The 19,798-nt window shown below is 48.0% G+C and overlaps 1 protein-coding gene across 9 annotated transcripts in view; it reads left to right on the top strand.

The window, feature by feature from the left end:
• The window catches only part of PUM1 (pumilio RNA binding family member 1), a 209,043-nt gene that overhangs the window by 177,307 nt on the left and 11,938 nt on the right, over positions 1-19,798 (top strand). For 4 of the 9 annotated variants that reach the window (XM_074976093.1, XM_074976096.1, XM_074976095.1 and 1 more), the window contains exons 13-17: positions 4,895-5,191; positions 6,454-6,690; positions 13,030-13,297; positions 15,022-15,151; positions 16,132-16,266. In XM_074976093.1, the coding sequence (XP_074832194.1) occupies positions 4,895-5,191; positions 6,454-6,690; positions 13,030-13,297; positions 15,022-15,151; positions 16,132-16,266 (1,067 nt within the window). The remainder of the gene's footprint in view (positions 1-4,894; positions 5,192-6,453; positions 6,691-13,029; positions 13,298-15,021; positions 15,152-16,131; positions 16,267-19,798) is intronic. The other 5 variants (XM_074976100.1, XM_074976097.1, XM_074976094.1 and 2 more) reach the window with 2 other exon arrangements.

The following is a 19,798-nucleotide window of genomic DNA, read 5'->3' as shown; positions in this document are numbered from 1 at the left end:
AAAAACATCTCAATTTAAAACAGGGGGAATGGACAGAGATGCCAAGAAGCTAGAGCTGTTCGGCAGAAAGGTCTACTCCTCCTCCACTTTAACCTTGCGAATGGCAAATTATGCAGCGCACTTGGCGAACCATAATTTCGACAACTATGCCAGATTAACTTCCCTCATGGACTCGCTTCCAGAGGACAAAAAGCCGGTCCTCAAGGCCATAGTGCAAGAGGGCTACGCGGCTGCGAGGATGGAAGTTCAGATTGCTTTGGACGTTGCGGACACGGCAGCACGTTCCACAGCAACTGCAGTGGTGATGCGACGGGAGTCCTGGCTCCAGACCTCGGGCATACCGAGAGATCTGCAGGCGAAGATAATCGACCTTCCCTTCGACTTGCAGAAGCTGTTTGCTGAATCAACTGACTCGGTCCTTCATTCCAGTAAAGACTCAAGAGCCACACTCAGGACCCTGGGGATTTACACCCCTCCATACTCAAAGAAAAGGTACTACCCACAGCAAAGGCGGTACCAATACCAGCAACAGCGCCCCCAGTATCACAGGGGTTACGAGCAAGGGCGGCATCAGCAGCACCAGCAGTACAGAACCCCCAGGCGACGCTCACAACAGGGCCGTACGTCCTCGGGGCGGGGCCAAAGGCCACAAGTTTGACATACAAATCCAGGGCTGCGCCATCACCACCATTGCACAAGATCATCCGAAACGACTTTTTCACCATCGCCTCCGACCATTCTACGACCAGTGGCAAAGGATCACCACAGACAAATGGGTGCTGGAGATCATAGCCACGGGGTACGCCATCCCCTTCCAGTCGCTCCCGCCGCCGCGACCCCCGCCCAAGCCCCACCCCCAGGAGGCCTCCCATGTAGCCAGGCTCAGGCAGGAGGTGGCCCACCTAGAGTTCATAGGGGCGGTGGAAAAGGTGCCGGAGCAACTGCAAGGGAAAGGGTTCTACTCTCGGTATTTCCTGACGGAGAAAAAAACAGGAGGCTGGAGGCCCATCTTAGACCTTCGTGGCCTCAACAGGTATCTGCGCAAGCAACGTTTTCGGATGATCACTATTGCCTCCATCCTTACAGCACTGGACGATGGAGACTGGTTCGCAGCCCTCGATCTACAAGACGCGTACTTCCACATAACCATTCATCCGGCTCACCGACGTTTTCTCCGGTTCATGGTGGGCAACGAACACTTCCAATACAAGGTCCTGCCGTTTGGCCTTTCCTCGGCCCCCAGAGTCTTCACCAAGACCTTGGCAGTGGTGTCAGCCTACCTGCACAGACAGGGGGTGTTTATTTTCCCGTATCTGGACGACTGCCTGCTCAAAGGGACCTCGAAAAGGGAGGTTCTCCGCATGATACGCGTCACAGCAAACACGTTCTCCGCACTTGGCCTGGTTATCAATATGGCAAAATCAAAGATAGACCCCTCACAGGACATAGAGTTCATAGGGGCTCGCATAAACTCAGTCTCGGCGAGAGTATACCTTCCAGAGGCTCGCTTTCGAGCCATCGGTTCCCTCGTGCAGGTCATCACCTTCAGCCCTACGGTGCCGGTCTTGACGTGCTTGCAGCTGCTGGGCCACATGGCAGCGGCTACGTTTGTGGTACAGAACGCCAGGTTGCACATGCGCGGCATGCAACATTGGCTGGCAAGTGTATACAAGCCGGCAGTACACACCGTTCACAGGGTGGTGTCGCCCCCACCTGGGGTGCGCGAATCCCTGCAATGGTGGGTAAACCCCGGGAACTTGCTAACAGGGGTACCCTTCCATCAGCCGCAAATATCGGTTTTCCTCACTACGGATGCCTCCCTCATAGGGTGGGGAGCGCACATGGGCGAAGAGGTGGCTCAAGGACTGTGGTCACCCACGGAACAGTCTCTGCATATCAATGTTTTAGAGCTCAGAGCAGTGTTCAACGCCTGCAAACACTTTCGAGACCGTATACAAGGCAAAGTCGTCGGGATCAGTACAGACAATACCTCCACCATGTTTTACATAAACAGGCAAGGAGGAGCTCGATCCCGTACCTTATGCGCGGAAGCAATCCGCCTATGGAACTGGTGCATCGCCCACGATATAATCCTGAGAGCCTCCTACTTGCCGGGCACGCACAACGTGAAGGCAGACCAGTTGAGCAGACGTTTTGCGCTCACCCACGAGTGGCAGATCCGTCCCGATCTACTACGGCCTATTTTCCACGCATGGGGGTTTCCCCAAATAGATCTGTTTGCCACTCAGCACAACAAACAGTGCCCACGATTCTCCTCCAGAGCAGGGCTGGGCCGGGGGTCCCTGGGGGACGCGTTCGCGATCCCGTGGGGAGGCCCCCTGCTTTACGCGTTTCCCCCCGCAGTGCTGATCCACAAGGTTCTGCAAAAAGTCAGGAGAGACAAGGCTCGGATGATCCTGATAGTCCCAACATGGGATCGCCAACCATGGTTCCCCCTACTCCTGCGCCTGTCGGACCGCCCACCGATGCCTCTTCCGGTGGCGCCGGACCTGCTCACGCAAGCCCAGGGGTCCATAGTGCATCCGCACCCCCAAAGCCTGCGACTGCAAGCGTGGCTAATCCATGGCTCAGCTCCCTAGAGAGCACATGCACAGTGGAAGTACAGCAAGTCCTAGAAAGTAGCAGGAGGACTTCCACTAGGAAAACCTACAAACAAAAATGGACTCGCTTCATGGCTTGGTGTTCTACCAAGCAGCTGGCCCCCCTTTCGGTGCCTATACCTACAATTCTAGAGTATTTACTGGACCTCAAGAGAGCAGGACTCTCGCTATCCTCGTTAAAGGTCCACCTTGCCGCCATCTCGGCGTTCAGACATGAGGAGGGAGGGCACACGGTGTTCGCCCACCCTATGGTTACCAGGTTCCTCAAAGGGTTGGTAAACCTATACCCCCCTCGGAAACCGATTCCACCTTCGTGGAGCTTGGACCTGGTGCTTACCACACTCATGGGACCACCGTTCGAGCCCTTGGCCACGGTTCCCCTTCGCCTCCTTACAGTAAAGACGACCTTTCTTCTTGCAATTACGTCAGCCCGTCGGGTGAGCGAGCTTGCGGCAGTCATGGCAACGCCACCCTGCACTGTCTTTTCCAAGGAGGCGGTAACCATACGGCTGCATCCAGCCTTTGTTCCCAAAGTTTCTTCCGAGTTTCACATCAATGAACCTATTGTTCTACCCTCGTTCTATCCAAAGCCTCATAACTCCAGCGAAGAGGCGCGCCTACACCTCCTGGATGTGAGGAGGGCGCTAGCCTTCTACGTAGACAGGACCAAGTCCTTCCGAAAATCGGATAGACTCCTGGTCTCCCTCGCTCCCAAATCTAAAGGAGAAGGTCTCTCATCGCAGAGAATCTCAAAGCACATTGTATCCTGCATAAAAATGTGCTACGAGCTCAGAAAGACTCCTTTGTCGGCCACTCCCAGGGCTCATTCCACCAGGGCGGTGGCAGCATCAACAGCCTTTTTCAAGGGCGTTGCATTGAAAGACATTTGCAGAGCGGCGACCTGGTCATCCTACGACACGTTCGCCAAACATTACGCCCTTCACAGGGTATTCCAAGAGGATACCCGTCTCTCTGCAGCGGTCCTCTCGGGGACCAGCTGCACATAATCCGATTACCCACCACCTATCTGGGTTACTGCTGGGTAGTCACCTATGGTGGAGCACCCACGGGGACACTCGAAGAAGAAAGAGAAGTTACTCACCGTAGTAACGGTGGTTCTTCGAGATGTGTCCCCGTGGGTGCTCCACTTCCCGCCCATCCTCCCCGCTTCGGATCTCTGTTAGTGTTTTGCAGGGGCAACCGAGGCGGTTGGTCGAGGAACTGGCGGGGACCGGATCGCGCACATGGCCAGGAGCGCGCCAGGGAGCGGCGCGTACCGGCGCATGCGCGGTCCGGCAGAAACTGCTTGGAAGATCCGATCTGCGGCGCCGGCCAAGCCGTCACCTATGGTGGAGCACCCACGGGGACACATCTCGAAGAACCACCGTTACTACGGTGAGTAACTTCTCTTTTTGCGACAGTTTCCATTAAAATTGTTTTACCATGCTCCTAGCTCACCTATTTGGACTGAAATTTCCCAGGCTTATTTTTGGAGTACTGTGCGTGAGTTTATTAGGATTTTTTAAGAGGCACTTGGAGCCAGATTCCTTTAGACACCTTTAAATGATTGGTGAGTGGCAGGAAAAACACCCTAATCTTAAAATAAAAAACTCCTTTGTAAAGGAGACAATTAATGTTGTTTTAACAACCTTTGCTATTGTTATTAATATCTGAGATGATTAGAAATCATTCATTTTGACTTTCAGATTCTTGGTATAGCATGTTTTCAGTTTCAGGCACCTCGGGAATATTACTTGTTTTTAAAGTTGTTTTTATTGGATGTGTTTAATTGGTTGGACATGTTTATTGGCCTTCAGTTTTTACAAACTTCAAAAGAAATTGAAGATGACAGTTGTCCCTTTAAATTGTAGCTTGGAAGCAGCTCCTGTCTGCTTTTGGCTACCTCTTGCTTAACACTCTACAAATGGTGAGTATTTTGAAAAAGACAGACCAAATACAGTGACCAGTTGTCACAGATGAGGAGACACTGCAGCATATCAGCCAATGAGCAAGGCACTTACAAACAATCTGGAAAAAAATTTGGTAGCACAACCAAAGTGATTACAAAACTGTAGCTGTGTAAGAAGATGCAGAAGATCAGCACATGCTGCTCAAGTGGAAAGTAGATGTGCATTTTGCCAACCCTTTGCACAGAGGTGAAATCACCCCGAGAGTAGAGTAGTTAAAATCAGCATTAAATAAATGGGACCTGCTACTTCTGAGCCCCCAAAATGGATTGTTTTAGATTGTATTGTTTAATTGCTTTTCTACAGCGGTTGCAGCAGCTGCAGCTTCAGCCAATGGTGCAGCTGGTGGTCTGGCAGGAACAACAAATGGACCATTTCGCCCTTTAGGAACCCAGCAGCCTCAGCCCCAACCTCAGCAGCAGCCCACCAACAACATGGCATCCAGCTCATTTTATGGCAACAACTCTCTGAGCAGCAATTCCCAGAGCAGCTCGCTTTTCTCTCAGGGCTCTGCCCAGGCTGCCAACACTTCCCTTGGCTTTGGAAGCAGCAGCTCTCTTGGCGCCACGCTGGGATCTGCGCTGGGTGGTTTTGGAACAGCAGGTAAGCATGTTCGTTGGTTTGTTGAAGGAGAGGGAACAGATAAGAACACAGCTGAATGTGCTTGTGGAATGATTGATTATAGAAAGCCCAGGCTGATACAGCCTTTCTGTTTTGGGGCTTATACCCACAGATCAGCTGGGCAAGATAGCAATTTCCTATTATAGACAGGTTTTAATTGTGTGTTATGGGGTTTCTCTGACTTCTGAAGCTTCTGGTATTGTCCCATTCTGGCTACGTCTACACTAGCCACAAACTTCGAAATGGCCATGCAAATGGCCATTTCGAAGTTTACTAGTGAACTGCTGAAATACATATTCAGCGCCTCATTAGAATGCGGACAGCTGCGGCACTTCGAAATTGACGCGGCTCGCTGCTGCACAGCTTGTCCAGACGGGGCTCCTTTTCAAAAGGACCCCAGCTACTTTGAAGACCCCTTATTCTTATCTGCTCATAGGAATAAGGGGAGTTTGAGGTAGCTGGGGTCTAGGAATAAGGGGTCTTCGAAGTAGCCGGGGTCCTTTTGAAAAGGAGCCCTGTCTGGACGAGCTGTGTGGCGGCGAGCCGCATCAATTTCGAAGTGCCGCAGCTGACCGCATTCTAATGAGGCGCTGAATATGTATTTCAGCACTTCATTAGTAAACTTCGAAATCGCCATTTGCATGGCCATTTCGAAGATTTTGGCTAGTGCAGACATGGCTTCTCAGGAAGGAGTTTGAACTGAATGGAGGCTTGATCTGATCCAGTCTGGCAACTGCTTTGTTGGTATTGTAATGTTCTTTATGGGAAGTTCTTAATCATCCTTTTGCTCACAAGGCTAAGCACTCCTTTGGCTGAACCACGGATGTGTCCATCCACAGCCTCTGTGCCTGATGGTGCAAATAGGCTCATTCAGGGGTGACACACACCCTCTTCACCTGAGGCTGAGCAAGTGTTGAGCCCTACTAGCTCCAAAAGCCATCAGTGTCTTCCTGTAAAGTCTTTTTTCCTGGGTAGTGTAGTAGAGATACTAGAACAACAAATTCCACTGAACAAACTGGTCATGGGGTCAGGCAGCCCCTTGGCATTGATAATAGTTTTGAGGACTGATTGTGCCGGGGGATGCCTACATGCAATTCCCATTAACTTAAAAAAGAGGAGGAGCTCTGTGCCAAGCAGTTAAAGTGGATACCGAAGTGTTTTTCTGTTTATCATACACTTCTTAAAACTTATACCGCCATGAATGGTTTGTAAATTTAATTTAGTTTTACTCTCTCTCATTTCAGTTGCAAATTCTAACACTGGCAGCGGCTCCCGTCGAGACTCCCTTACAGGGAGCAGCGACCTTTACAAGAGGACATCCAGCAGTTTGACACCTATTGGACACAGTTTTTATAACGGCCTTGGATTTTCTTCTTCTCCTGGGCCTGTCGGTATGCCTCTTCCCAGTCAAGGGCCTGGCCATTCACAGACACCACCTCCTTCCTTATCTTCCCATGGATCCTCTTCAAGCTTAAACCTGGGTAAGGAATATTATCTCAACAGGGAAATAATTGCCATGGTGGGTTACTAGTGAACTCTTTCTCCAGGATGAGAATCAAACCACTGTGTAATTATTTAAGTAAGATGAGCACACTCTGGGCACTGTCCACATCTGGTACTTTTATGGCAGACCTCTGACTTTCACATACCAGGCAGACAGAACTCTTGAACTGGGAGTCAGAAGACCTAGATTCTTCAAATGAACACACACACATGCACATTAGCAAATCTCTTCAATATTTGGAACAGATCTCCCATTTCAGTATCCGAGACTTGAAATTAAGAGAGCACCTTCCACAAGTCTATCATGCATATCTTGTACTTATAATTTAGTTCTGTGTACACCTGTGTTTAGCACATTCCTGGTCTAAATGTACATTGTATTTAATAGCATATCTGTATAGTAGATAAGGCTTTTAGCACAGAGGCGTTATGGTACAGTAGCCATGAACGGGAGGTTTGAGTTTTGATATGAGAGAGGAGTCTGTAAGAGCTCTGGAAATCTGTGGATATCAGCATCTATAGATATAAATGCAGATATCTGCAGCTTGTTTTTGCAGATATGGATCTGGATACAAATTTAGAATCATGCAGGGCTCTAGGAGTCTCTATAAAACGGAGAGTTCCAGAAGTTGAATGTATTTGGAAAGGTGGTCAGTTCAGAGCTTAATATTGCAACTAGTTTCTGTTGGGGGAGAGGAAGAAACTCTCATCTCAGTGAAGATTTAAAAGACAGCTGGCCCAGTTATAAGAGGTTATTTAACCACCTGTTCCTAGACAATTTGCAAAAGGGGGATTGAAGAAGCTTGATATAGAATAAAGTTGTACCAATGTGTCATTTAAAGAAAAAAATGTTACTGCAAGCAACTTTGGATGAGGTTAAGCATTCAGTCAGCAATTCTAGCAGCTATATGGAGAACAAATGGTTCCCAGATTGTTCTTGATTTTGCCCTGGTCTGTGTTACAGCATTGGGTCAATAAGGCAGGTTGTCCTAATTGTCACTGTCTACATTATAGGGTGGCTTCTGCTGATGTCAGTGCCTCCCTAATCCAAAAGAGGTGTGGAGCTCTGGAATTGACGAGAAAGGCACTCAGTTTGGGCTGTCACCCTTGGACAGGTGAAGGGCCCAAGCTAGAATCTGTTTGCTCACTGCCTAGACGCTGCACCAGTGCTCCTTCAGTCTTCCTTACCTGTGCAGAATCGTTTTTTTTACATGCACTGGGTCATGTGTAATGTGCACCGCCATTAGAAACACAAAACTTACATGTAGGCCATCTGCTAGTCAGCTGGGTAGCCACACAAGCACCCATCTTACAGGGAGTACCACTCCCCCATCTGTGCTTAGTTGCTGCCAGGTTTCCTGCCAGGAGCCCAGCTGCACTGAGGCTCCCAGTTGCCAAGCTCTAAGCATGGAGCTGCCTGCGGGAGCTGAGGCAGCTGCAGTGATCCCAGCAGGGAGCCAAGAGCCCTGCAAGCTGCCAAGTTCTCCTACACGCCTCATATACACACATTCCTAAATCAGTGGAAATTTTCTAAGTGAAGATGTGCATCATTGATGGAAAGCAAGTAATTACTACAGTAACTGTATATGGACCTAACATAGGTGAATTTAAGTTTGTGGTATAGACATGCCCTGAAACTGGTATATTTTCTGTTACTGAGTGTTACACAAACCAGAACAATTAATCCCAGCTCTTTCAGGTGTCTAATTATATCATAGCTGTGAAATACAGATTGTATTTAACCAAGCTGCCTCTTTCTGGCATTGTAATCTTGTGAACTGTTTAGGCAATAGGGATGTTAAATTCCGTTTAATATACATTTGTTATATTATTCCGAATTAACTACCCAGATTAAATCTCTATGAGCTGTTTTTATTCCAGAATAAGAATGTCAACATGGGAATTTAATTAGGACTAGCTGTTCAGCTTGAAATTCACTCCCAACTTTAAGCTGAATTAACTTCTCAGCGTAGACAAGTCCATGAGCTTTGATGGGTGTTAGTGTCATGTGTTGTGCTGCAGTTAGTGGCCCACTTCAAGACTCTGCAATAGATTCTACAAAATAACACTTGTGGTGTGTGATCTGTCCGATGGCGTGGGATTACTGCTGGGTATCCTGCCCTTTCTTGCAGCTTCTGAGACAGTTTGGTTTGAAAATCCTTTTGTTTTTAAACAGAATCCAGGTTCCCTCTAGTGGACAGTTGCTGCAAATCACTCACAAGCCCAAGTTCAGTGTGTCTTGGTGCAATCATATCTGGCTGTTTCTTAGAGAGCCTTCTTTTCACGGCCCTTCTGCTGGGAATAGCTTTCAGTCCAGCAGCCTGGGGACCCTGTATGTGGAACAATTCCCAAGCTCTGTCTCCGAGAACATTAGAGCAGCCTGGCTGCAGCAGCCAATGTGCTGCTCCACATGTCTGTGCCTTTCCCTGCATAGCTCCTGAGCACCTTGAATTCACCACCTCAGTACCTCTCTGGATGACTGTTGACTAAAACCAAGTCCCTCACCATGTGCATGTAGGCAGTGGGAGAAACCCAACAAAAAGGTCACTGCCCAGAGTGGTGAGAGTGCTGCCTGGTTCACCACAGGCTATGTTGGGTTGGCTGCTTCTGCCTCCTATGTCTCCACTACCCAAAGTCAGGGTAGTGAATCTCATCTTGCACTCCCCATCGGTCAGTTCCCTCTTACCCGGGCTAGGTATTCTGAAAGAGCCATGTCTTCTTTCTTCATTCCCAAAATGAGCAAGCCTCAGACAGGCCTCCTGCCCTGCTCAAGAAGGCAAAACCATCCTAGACCTGTAATTTATATGACAGGGCATGCCCCATTTATCCTTCTCTGCTGTATGTAATATGTATTTAGGATCCTGGATGCAGATGCTGCTTTCAGAGGCCGTCTGATACAAGCTCCACTGAATTGCTTCAGACTTTCTGGGGAGCTGCTTGCAAAGCTTTTCAAGGGTCTTCAGAGTAGACCAGGATAATGCCACTTCAGGTTCCTTGAGGGACTCTTTAGAACCCTACTGGGGGATTTTTGCCCTTCCTGTACTAAATTAGGTTCCACAACAGCTCTGACCAATAGGCTCTTTCATGTTACACCTGCATCAGAAGCTATTCTATCAGATGGAATCTGCATGACTATATTCAACTTTTCTTCAACAAAACTGAGAACAAGAGCTGGAAATTCTGATTATGCACTATCCTAGCAAGAAGGCTTGAGAGATGTCAGCCTGGTCTTTTCATGGGCTCCAGTGTTACCCACAAAATCTAGGGCTTCTTACTGTTATCAGAGAGCCCCTCTCTCATACAATCTTCTAATCCCACTTGTACTGTTGAACCCTTTGAAAAGACCAACAGTTGCAGTTACCTCTGTTCAGGAACAGCTTATCAAACCAATTGTCCTTGTTCTTCTTTAAAGTGGAAATAAAGATTTTTTAATTCATGGCTTATTTTTAGCCTCCAAAAAGATGTGAGGTTTTAGACTGTTCTCTGATTTGCCCTTTTTCAGTATCTCCAACAGAAGAACAGACTTCCAAATAGGAATCTCAATCCTTGTGATTGAAAATTGGGGGTGTGGTCTGGGTGTACGATCTTTACCCCTTTGTAACTGTACCTGAGAGAGGCAATAATGGTGGTGGTTATGGTTCTCCATAGTGAGTCAGCTTTACCACTTTGAAGCTATTTTATTCAGGCCATCAGTGCTAAGTCATTCACAATGTCATTTTGGTTCTGGTCTCATAGCACACAACAGAGTGTATATTTGTCATTCCTGAGGCCTGGTCCACACTATGGGGAAAAAAGTCAATTCCAGGTACGCAATTGTAGCTATGCCATTAGCATAGCTAGAATCAACATATCAGACTCTACTTTCTGTCCTATTGTAGACTGAGGCTGTTTGAGCTCGCTCTTTACTCCACATAATAGCGTAGAGTACCAGGGTCGACAGCCGAGGCCAGAGAGATTGATTTTGCCATGTCTTCACATGCAGCAAAATCAAACTCCAGAAGATCGATTGTGGCACGTCGAATGCCCAGAAAATATAGACATACCCCGAGACAGCCTCCTGGTAAATTCCTAGTGTGTAAAAAGTAACCACATTGTTTCAAATGGGTTGTTTCAGGTTGGTTTGTTAATGAGCGGAAAGAAGAAGCTTTCATACACGAGTGCTCATTGCGTGTTGGACCATGTCATAGTGATGTGTTCTAAAGAGTTTTCTGAAATTCACACTCATCCTTTCTGGGCCCTGAACTTACCAGGCTTCAGAATGTGGTGCATATGGTAATATGCACAGATTCAGTTGGAGGTGGACTTCAACTTGGAGACATCTAATTCTAAACAGTTAGAATGTCCTGAGGGATTCAGTGAAGAGTTTTCAGCGTCCAAGCTCAGTATGAAAATCATCTGTTTCAAGCTTCTCCCTGAGAAGTAGCTCTCAGAGCTTCCCAACATGTATATTTATCAAATGCCACTTCAGGTGGAAAATGACCTATGTAGTGACAGGTTTCGGGGGGAGCTCTGGTAAAATAGAAATTGCCTGGACTTGCCAGTAGTCAGAACTGCCATTGTCTCACTTCCTCCCAGACTTGCTGCTTTGCTAGCCTCTGTTCACATAGAAAATAAGGCACATGGTTGGCACAGGAATCTTTCCAGGGGTGTGCAGCATGGGGAATTTTTTGTCCCCTCCAAAAGAAGCTGGACAAACAAGATTCTTCCCAAAGGACTGGGAATCCAGTGACACTGTTTTCAGTTACGTGACTCCTATGGGATGCTTCCTGTCAGCAGCCTCTTTGCTGACTTCCATGGGAAAGTGCAGTTAATCTCGTTCCTGGAACTGGCCAACTGTAAACCTGGCAAAAGAAGGCTTGCCCATCCTGTGGGCTGGCCTATAGAGGTAGGGGTTCGTGGGTGCTTCTGTGGCTGTGGGGTCATGTTTGTATGAGAGCCTGAGAAATGTCTCCTTTTTTGCTATTAGCACTGTGAGCACATCTACCCATTACAGTAGCCCCAGAACGGAGTTCATGGTTCTGTCTCGCTCACCCTCTTTTTTGGGTTCTTCCTTGTCAGAGGTGCCTTATTGGATCTCTGCCCCCTTACTCTCATCACATGCTGGGTTCTGCTTGGATAAGAGTGACTTTTTCTGACCACACAGAAAAAATCTTGTTCGTCAAGCTGAATTGCAATAGCTGTCCACTAGAGGGAGCCTGAGCCCTGTATTTTTCAAGGAGTGGTCCATGAGTACTTAGGTCCCTGACACAATTTAGGAAGGCCACAAGCAGGTCCCTGGTATCGGAAAGGCTGAGAAACAATGCCATGTATAAAGGGGAAGTGTCTTCAGAGAAGCTGAGCAGGTGGCAGAACTGAGTGAGTTCAAAACACGTGATGGAACCTTTGTGAGAAATTATGGTTATGGATAAAGAAATGATGTTTGTGGGGAAGGCGTTAGTGATTTCCCATCAACCCCTGAATTTAGGATAAATCCTGAGCTCTTCCCCACAGCCACCATAGACACCATCCTAACAGAGGGGTGATTATTGCAGTATTTTTGAAAGCTTAACATCTTTTCAAGAATTATTTTTTGCTGACCACAGTTTCCCAGTGAAACATTATGTGAAGGTGGGCAGTAGGACTCCTGTTACGGATAAAAAGAAGATCACAAACTGAAAGACAGTAGTGAAAAATAACTAAATCTGTTTCCTTTTTACATTTGCCAACTCATACTGAATTTCACTGTTGCCTTGTGGACAATTTCACAGCAACAAAGGAGAACGAAACCTGAGGAAAATTAGAACGATGTAAATGATGTAATTGTAGAATGACACAAGTTTGATGGGGAGACTTGGAGCAGATGTATTGGAAATGCTTCTAATGCAACTGAGGATCCCTTTAAAGCTGTTGAAGTAGCTTTGGGAGTCTGCCTCATCATTGGAAAGACAATCCAAGATGGTCTTGTCATTTTAAAAGGCTATGAATTCCTGTTGCGTTAGCAAGGGCTGCCAGTAGTAGAAATAGATGTTACCTTTTTGCACTTTTCCATATTATTGCATGACATAGTCGTTAAAAGGAACGTGTGTGCAGCTTGGGCTTTGGATGGGCTAGGCGAGTGAGGGTGGGATGCAGATACGTACGGCCTTGTGGCAGTTGGGAAGGACATGGAATTGACAGCATACCAGATATTTAGACTCCCTTGAGAGTTGCCAAGAAACCCGATTTAGCTGGACGAGGAATAGCACAGAAGCAGTCTCACGCAGAGCTCCTGTTTGGAGCCCAGTCGTTCAGTTGCTCACGTTTGGCCTTTGAAACATCCTCATTTTTGTGACCCACAGGAGGGCTCACAAACGGCAGTGGCCGCTACATCTCTGCTGCCCCTGGAGCTGAAGCCAAGTACCGCAGCGCAAGCAGTGCTTCTAGCCTCTTCAGCCCCAGCAGCACACTGTTCCCCTCCTCTCGCCTGCGCTACGGCATGTCTGATGTCATGCCCTCTGGCCGAAGCAGGCTGCTTGAAGATTTCCGCAATAACCGATACCCTAACCTACAGCTCAGGGAGATTGCCGGACACATCATGGAGTTTTCCCAGGATCAGCATGGATCCAGGTGGGATTCAAAACTATACATGGTATGACACTTTTAGGACAAGTCCCTTCTTGATCAGCGTGGTGTAGAGTGGACATCAGAAGCTAGGAGGCACCACACAGTAATGGAAACTGCACTCAGATTGTCTCACTCTCCTGCTCCTTCTAGTAGATGCTCTGCCACCAGTGTTTGCTCCCAAGGTCTTTGTATGGAAATAGGGGTATTCTCATTACGTAGTTAATCTGCTTGCTGTGCCAGTAATGCTTCATGGTCCCAGTGTTGAAAGAGCTGTCCAAGCAGGAAGCCTTCCAGTAAGCCTGCATCAGGATGTGCTTTGCTGTGCTGTGGGGCAACTCTTGGGATATTTATGCTTGTGCCATCACCTAGAGTTTGAAACAGGCGCTGTATAGAACTCAGTGTATTTTGAGCAAGCAAACTGGGGATTTGGAAGAGGGATGTAACATGTTAACTGGTAGGTATTCTGCTTACTGGTTAACTAACCTTATCCAATAACCCCTGTCCAGCTGCTCTTCACCCCCACCATGCTGGGCCAGCCAGAGCAGCCCCAGCCCTCTTCTTTAATCTGTTCAACATTTAAATGATAAAATTTTAACTGTTTAAACCATGGGCCAGCAACCATCCCAAGCAGAGTGCTGAAATGTGATCTTTTGACCTCTGAACCAGAGGGGTCAGTTCCAGACCTGAGGCTCCCCTCTTCAGCATTCAGCCTGTGACGTGTGGGGGGCATAGAGCCCCGAGCCTCGTGGGCCAGATGCAAGCAAGCCAGGGCCCGGTCTGGCTTATGAGCATTTCCTGGGAGGAGACAGGAAGCAGCTTTGCTGCCACTGCCACCACCTGTGTCTCTGCTGCCTCCACTCTGCTTCCCCCCGCACTGGCTGGGGGAACGACAGCACAGCGCTGCCTGGAGAAAGGCTTTCCCTGGTGCTCTGATTGTCTGGAGTTCCTGCCAATCAGAGCGGGGTAGGGGTGGACAGTGTCTGGGAGTGTGGGAGGAAAGTCTCCCCAGGGCACTTTTCTCCCCGGTGATGTTCCCTGGGGTGGGGGGCTGTGGGGAGGTACCCTGCACCTTCACCTGGCTTGCTCCTGCCCAGACCACCACACTCTGCTCCTACATCCCCTTCTGCCCAGATGCCTGCCATCCCCACCCTGCTCCTGCCCAGACCCCCACCCTCAACCTGTTTCTGCACCCTCCCTCCCACCCAGACCCCTCACTTCCAGCCCACTCCTGAATCCCCAAGTTCAGGCCCACTCCTGCACCCTCCCTCCCATCCAGATCCCAAACACCCACCCCCAGGCCACAGAGTAGTGGGAGAGAAACCAGCTAGGATACACCATTCCTGCAGCAGGTTCTTCGGGGCTGTGCAGCAGGGGCTCTGGTACCAGCCCCGTGCCCTGCAGGGGGCCTCCAGCCCCAGCTTCACACTTCAAAGGGGACTCCAGCCCCATGCTGCTGCAGGGGCCTTGTGGAAGGGGCACCAGCCCAGCCACAGCTCCTTCCTCCAGCCCTCTTCCCTGCTGCATGGGGGAGACAGGGAGGGGCTGAGCCCCCACCATGTGCTGTTTAAATTGGCTGCGTGCCATCAGTTGCCAACCCCTGGTTTAAGTGGTTAACTTTTTAATGACTATTTACATCACTTTGAGATGAGTTAGGAGAATGAGTCCAGTGAGGGAGTATGTGCCAGTGACCCTTTGAACTATAACCTCACACCACTCCTGTTCCTCAGATTTATTCAGCTGAAACTGGAGCGTGCCACCCCTGCTGAGCGCCAGCTGGTGTTCAATGAAATCCTGCAGGCAGCTTACCAGCTGATGGTCGACGTGTTTGGCAATTACGTCATACAGAAGTTCTTCGAAGTGAGTTTTCATTCCCTTCTTTGTTAGTCCCTGTGGGACAGAACCTAACCCTGGGGCACTGGAGGGGAGCTCTGCAGAAACCCAGCCACCAATTGCAAGGGTAGGAGATGATGCAACCCTGATGGGGTGTGTGTGTGTCTCTCTCTCTCCAGATGCTCCTAAGTTCTTGTCAGTTTCCAGGGGTATAAGTTGACCCTGCTGAGCTGTCCATATTCAGCATGCCTGGGAACAGAGTATAAACCTTTCCAGTAAGCTGCCTCTTAACAAAGCTGGTTTGCTTCCTTCTTGACTGTAGTTAGACAGGAGGAGGAGGAGCTTGAAAGCTGTGTATCTTGAAAGCCTGTTTTGCTCACCAACAGAAGAGTTTGGGATTTTCAAAGGAGTCTAAGAGGGAAAGTGCCTAGCTCTCAGTGAATTTTCACTGGGAGTTGGGTGGTACTCGTTTAGGCTGTTCTTAGGTCACCCATATTCTCGCCTCTCTTTTTCAAGCACGTACGCTCCAGGACATGGGAAGTTGTCACAGGCTAAGGAAGAAAATGTCATCAGAGCTCCCTCCTACTGTATTTACCCCACCTCATTAGCTAGTTTTCTAAGTTGTGTATTTAACTACACTGTTGTTGAAGTACAGGCAGCAAAGCATATTTATTTCTGCCCCGCCTTCTCACTTCAGCTTGCTTCCAGGCTCATGGAATGCATGGTCTTTCCAGGAACTCTTCTGGTGTCACTGCTAATGAGTTTGTGTGGTGCGTTCTGTCCCTTTGTTCCTTGAATTTCATTGAACACAGTCACTTGCCTGTGTCGTTGTTACACACCCAGCAGCCAGGCGAGTTCTTTGAGGGACACAGCGTGCTTGCCTTGGCTTTGAAATGCTAAGCCAGACACATTGCAATCTCCTTGCTGCCGCTCCTGCCCCAGTCTGTTCCTGGGCTACCCCAGCATTTGGGCCATGTTAGAACAACAGTGTGTGTCTTCATTTCTAGTTTGGCAGCCTGGATCAAAAGTTGGCCTTGGCAGAGCGTATCCGTGGGCACGTTCTGTCCCTGGCTTTGCAGATGTACGGCTGCAGAGTTATCCAAAAGGCACTTGAGTTTATCCCCCCAGACCAGCAGGTAATTGTAAGTTTCCATTTTAACTTCCTTCTTGATGTTGAATGTTTCTTGCTGTTTGGTAATTGAGTTATAATACCTTGTAGCATTGTTTTTGTCTGTCAGTGATTTTCCTTTGAGTTGGTTTGTGATGTCTCATTTACATGACAAGTGTGTGATGTGGTTCCACTGTGGACACAGAGTGCCATCAGACTATGCAATCTCACCCTTAAATCCCTCTGATCAAACAGTTCCCAAGTTGTGCCGCTTTTTTAGCACATGGAAGGACCTGTCTGCATTAGTGTCCAGAATCAGATTCCCTCCTTTCAACATCAGCTGTCTACGTGACACTTTGTTGTATATTTGGGGAGGATATTTTATCCTTCTAAGACTTTAGCCCAAGAGACCAAAGAATGGACACCTAAGGGAAGTTGCTCAGATTTTGCTGCAAATAGACTGACAAAGGTCCCATCTCCTCCAGGATTTCATTAATAACATATATTTGAAATGAGAACTGCAGTGCAAGAGCCAAAGAGTTTTGCTAATCAAAATTTGTCTCTTTCATAGGTTTATTAAAGCCCATTTCAGTTTTAATTTAGAAGTATATACCCTGAGTCAGGCCTAAGGCACTTCTTCAGCACAGCAATAGGTGTGGTGGTGGTTGTGTCGTAGGAATGTCAGTGTGAGGGCTCAGAGAAGTTGCTGTCAGTCTAAGGCTGCATCTCCACTACAAGATAAATTCGAATTTAAGGCAGTTCAGTATAACCATGTAACTGTCTTCACTGTAAATGCCAGTGTAAATATAGATCTAGGGAACACTAATATCAGTATCACAATATTGTCAGTAACTGCTGGGTGGAGCGTCAAGTTTGAATTTAAATGTTCGATCAAAGGCCAGCGTGCAAGCTCCATGACTTAAAGTCGAGTTTATTAGCCTCCAGAGGTGTCCCGTATGTACCCCACAATGCCCCTCAGTGCTCTGCTCTGGCCACTGCTCTCCAGGTGCCTGTGGGGTCGTGTGTATGAGAGCCTGAGAAATGTCTGTCTGTCTTTATCATCAGTGCTGTGAGCGCATCTACCCATTAGAATAGCCACAGCACAGAGTTCATGGTTCTAACTCTACACTTAGTTGTTTTTTTGTGCTACCTGGCGCAGCGGCTGCCACACCATGTGGCAACAAGGCTGTTGTGGTGGTCATGCTTACATAAGAGGCCAAGAAACTTTTCAGCAGTTTCTGTTTGTGTGTATACCACCCCACCCCCGGTGCCATGCAGTCGGGGTCTTTCCTGCACTCAACCACATCATGTGGCAAGCCCCCGACGCAATAAAAGGACAGGCCTACCATTCGGTGCTGACCATGCTGCCAGGGAGCACCATGTCCTGCTTGTGCACAGGCTCCAAGGGTAGGAAACAATTTCAGGGGCTTGCTGCCACATGAGGAGACTACTTCAGCTGCTCTCCCCCCCACAGCCTCCATATACATTCAGGGGCTTGCTGCTGCTGGGGCGGGGGGGGGTCTCCCTCAGTGGCTAAGATATGGGAGGTCTGGCTGCCACAAGCAGGGAATGCTTCGACTGGCTCTCCACTGGAAGACTCCCCCCCTCCCCCCAACCCCAGCAAGGACCTGAGGGGTTTTCTGCTGCTGGGGAGAAGTCTCCCCAGGTGGCTGAGACATTCAGGGGTTTGCTGTCACCCAGGGGACCTCTTAAACTGTCTCAGCAGCCACAGACAACCCCCACCCCCAAATATGCATTCGAGGGCTTTGCTGCCACCAGGGTGAAGTTTCCATCCATGGCTAAGACTTTCAGGGCCTTTCGGCCACACAGGGTGACTACTTCAGCTGGCCCCCCATTTAAACTCGCTCAGCTCCCCAGCAAGGACCTGGTGGGGGGGTTGCCACTAGTTGGGAGGAGTCTGCCCCTGCAGCTAAGTAACAGAGAGCCAGCCATGCTAGTCTATGTACTATCAAAACGAAAAAGCAGTAAAATAGCACTTTGAAGACTAACAAAATAATTTATTAGGTGAGCTTTTGTGGGACAGCCCCACTTCTTCAGACTATAGATTTTCAGAAATGGGGGAACATTTCAGCCAGCTCTGCAACCACAGCCCCACCACCACCCACTGCCAAAAATATTTTCGAGGAGTTGCTGCCCATTACAGACACCTGCTGCTTTTTGCAAAATTTTTGATATTTCAATTATAAAATATTTTTCCTAACCCTTCATATTCTCTACCTTCATGGTTTGGCCCCCCAAAAACACAGGAAACAGTGGGTGGAGGCCAGTTGGGATTCCTGTTTCTGTTATAAGTTCAGTATATGAGATTTCACTGCCAGCAGGTTTTGGAAAGACAATGTAGCAAGTTTATATGTCATAGAACTGAAAGGGACCTCATTAGATCATCCAGTCTAGTTCTCTGTATTCACAACATTCCACTGCCAAGTTTTTCTGGGGCTTGCTGCCATCTCCCTTCTTGGCAAATTCTGTGCAGTGAAGAGGGAAGCCAAAAATCTTTTTTTTAACCCCAGCCTGTTCTAACTTTGCTCCCCTTCATGCAGGAAGACTGGGTGGAGGGCCAGTTGAGAAGACAGACTATGCACAGAAGCTGTATAGTGGACTGGGAACACAAAGACCCTCTCCTCAGCAACTCTCTTTTTTTCCAAATGTTTGCTCTCTTTTCTTTGTTCACACTTTTCACAATCCCTGTGTAATTTTCAGGGATCAGATGCAATCGTGGGAAGGGGGGACAGTCAGTGGATGGCCAGCTGAGAAGACATACACTTGCTGATTTTTATGAAATCCTTGATAATTCAGTTACAGAATGAGGAGATTTCTGTTAACTTTGCCATCTTTGTTGATGGCCTGCTTTTCCTACCTTCTGACTGGAAAAATGGATGTTTGCTTAACACGGGAGGGGAATGAGGGCAGTGCAATGTGGGAAGATGATGTCAAAGACCAGCAAGCATACCCAGAATGCTACAGGGACGAGGAAACTGTGGGATAGGTTCCCACAATTCAGTGCTGCAACAATCGATGTTTGCCGATTGAGTGTGGCAGCAATAAGTTGATTTTGTGAAGAGCACTTGGGAAGGTGAGGATTGTCGAATTTGAATTTATAAAGTCCAGTGTTACAAAATCAATATTAATAAATTTGAACTTATCTCGTAGTGTACACGTAGCCTAAGTCTTTGCTGAATTAATATGTCATTATGGTGTTCATAGAGTCTTTGATTCTGAAAGCTGTATCTCTTGGATCATTTGTAAAAAAATTAAATCCCAGCCGTCCTTTGCCTTACAAGTTTCAGAGAGGCCTGTGTTAGTCTGGCTCATCAAAAACAATGAGGATTCCCGGGGACACCTTAAAGACTAATACATTTATTTAAACATAAGCTTTTGTGGGCTTCATGCATCTGATGAAGTAGGCTCCAGTCCGTGAGATCTTACATCCAAATAAATTTGCTAGTCTTTAAGGCAAGAATCAGCTCCTCTGTCACCTATACTCCTGTAATTAGATTAATCTTCTCTAAGTTCCACTCTGTTCTGTACTATTAGCCTTGCTATGC

Source organism: Carettochelys insculpta, chromosome 24 (assembly GCF_033958435.1).
Source record: "Carettochelys insculpta isolate YL-2023 chromosome 24, ASM3395843v1, whole genome shotgun sequence".
Lineage (NCBI taxonomy): Eukaryota > Metazoa > Chordata > Testudines > Carettochelyidae > Carettochelys > Carettochelys insculpta.
This window is presented reverse-complemented; position numbering and strand designations above follow the sequence as displayed.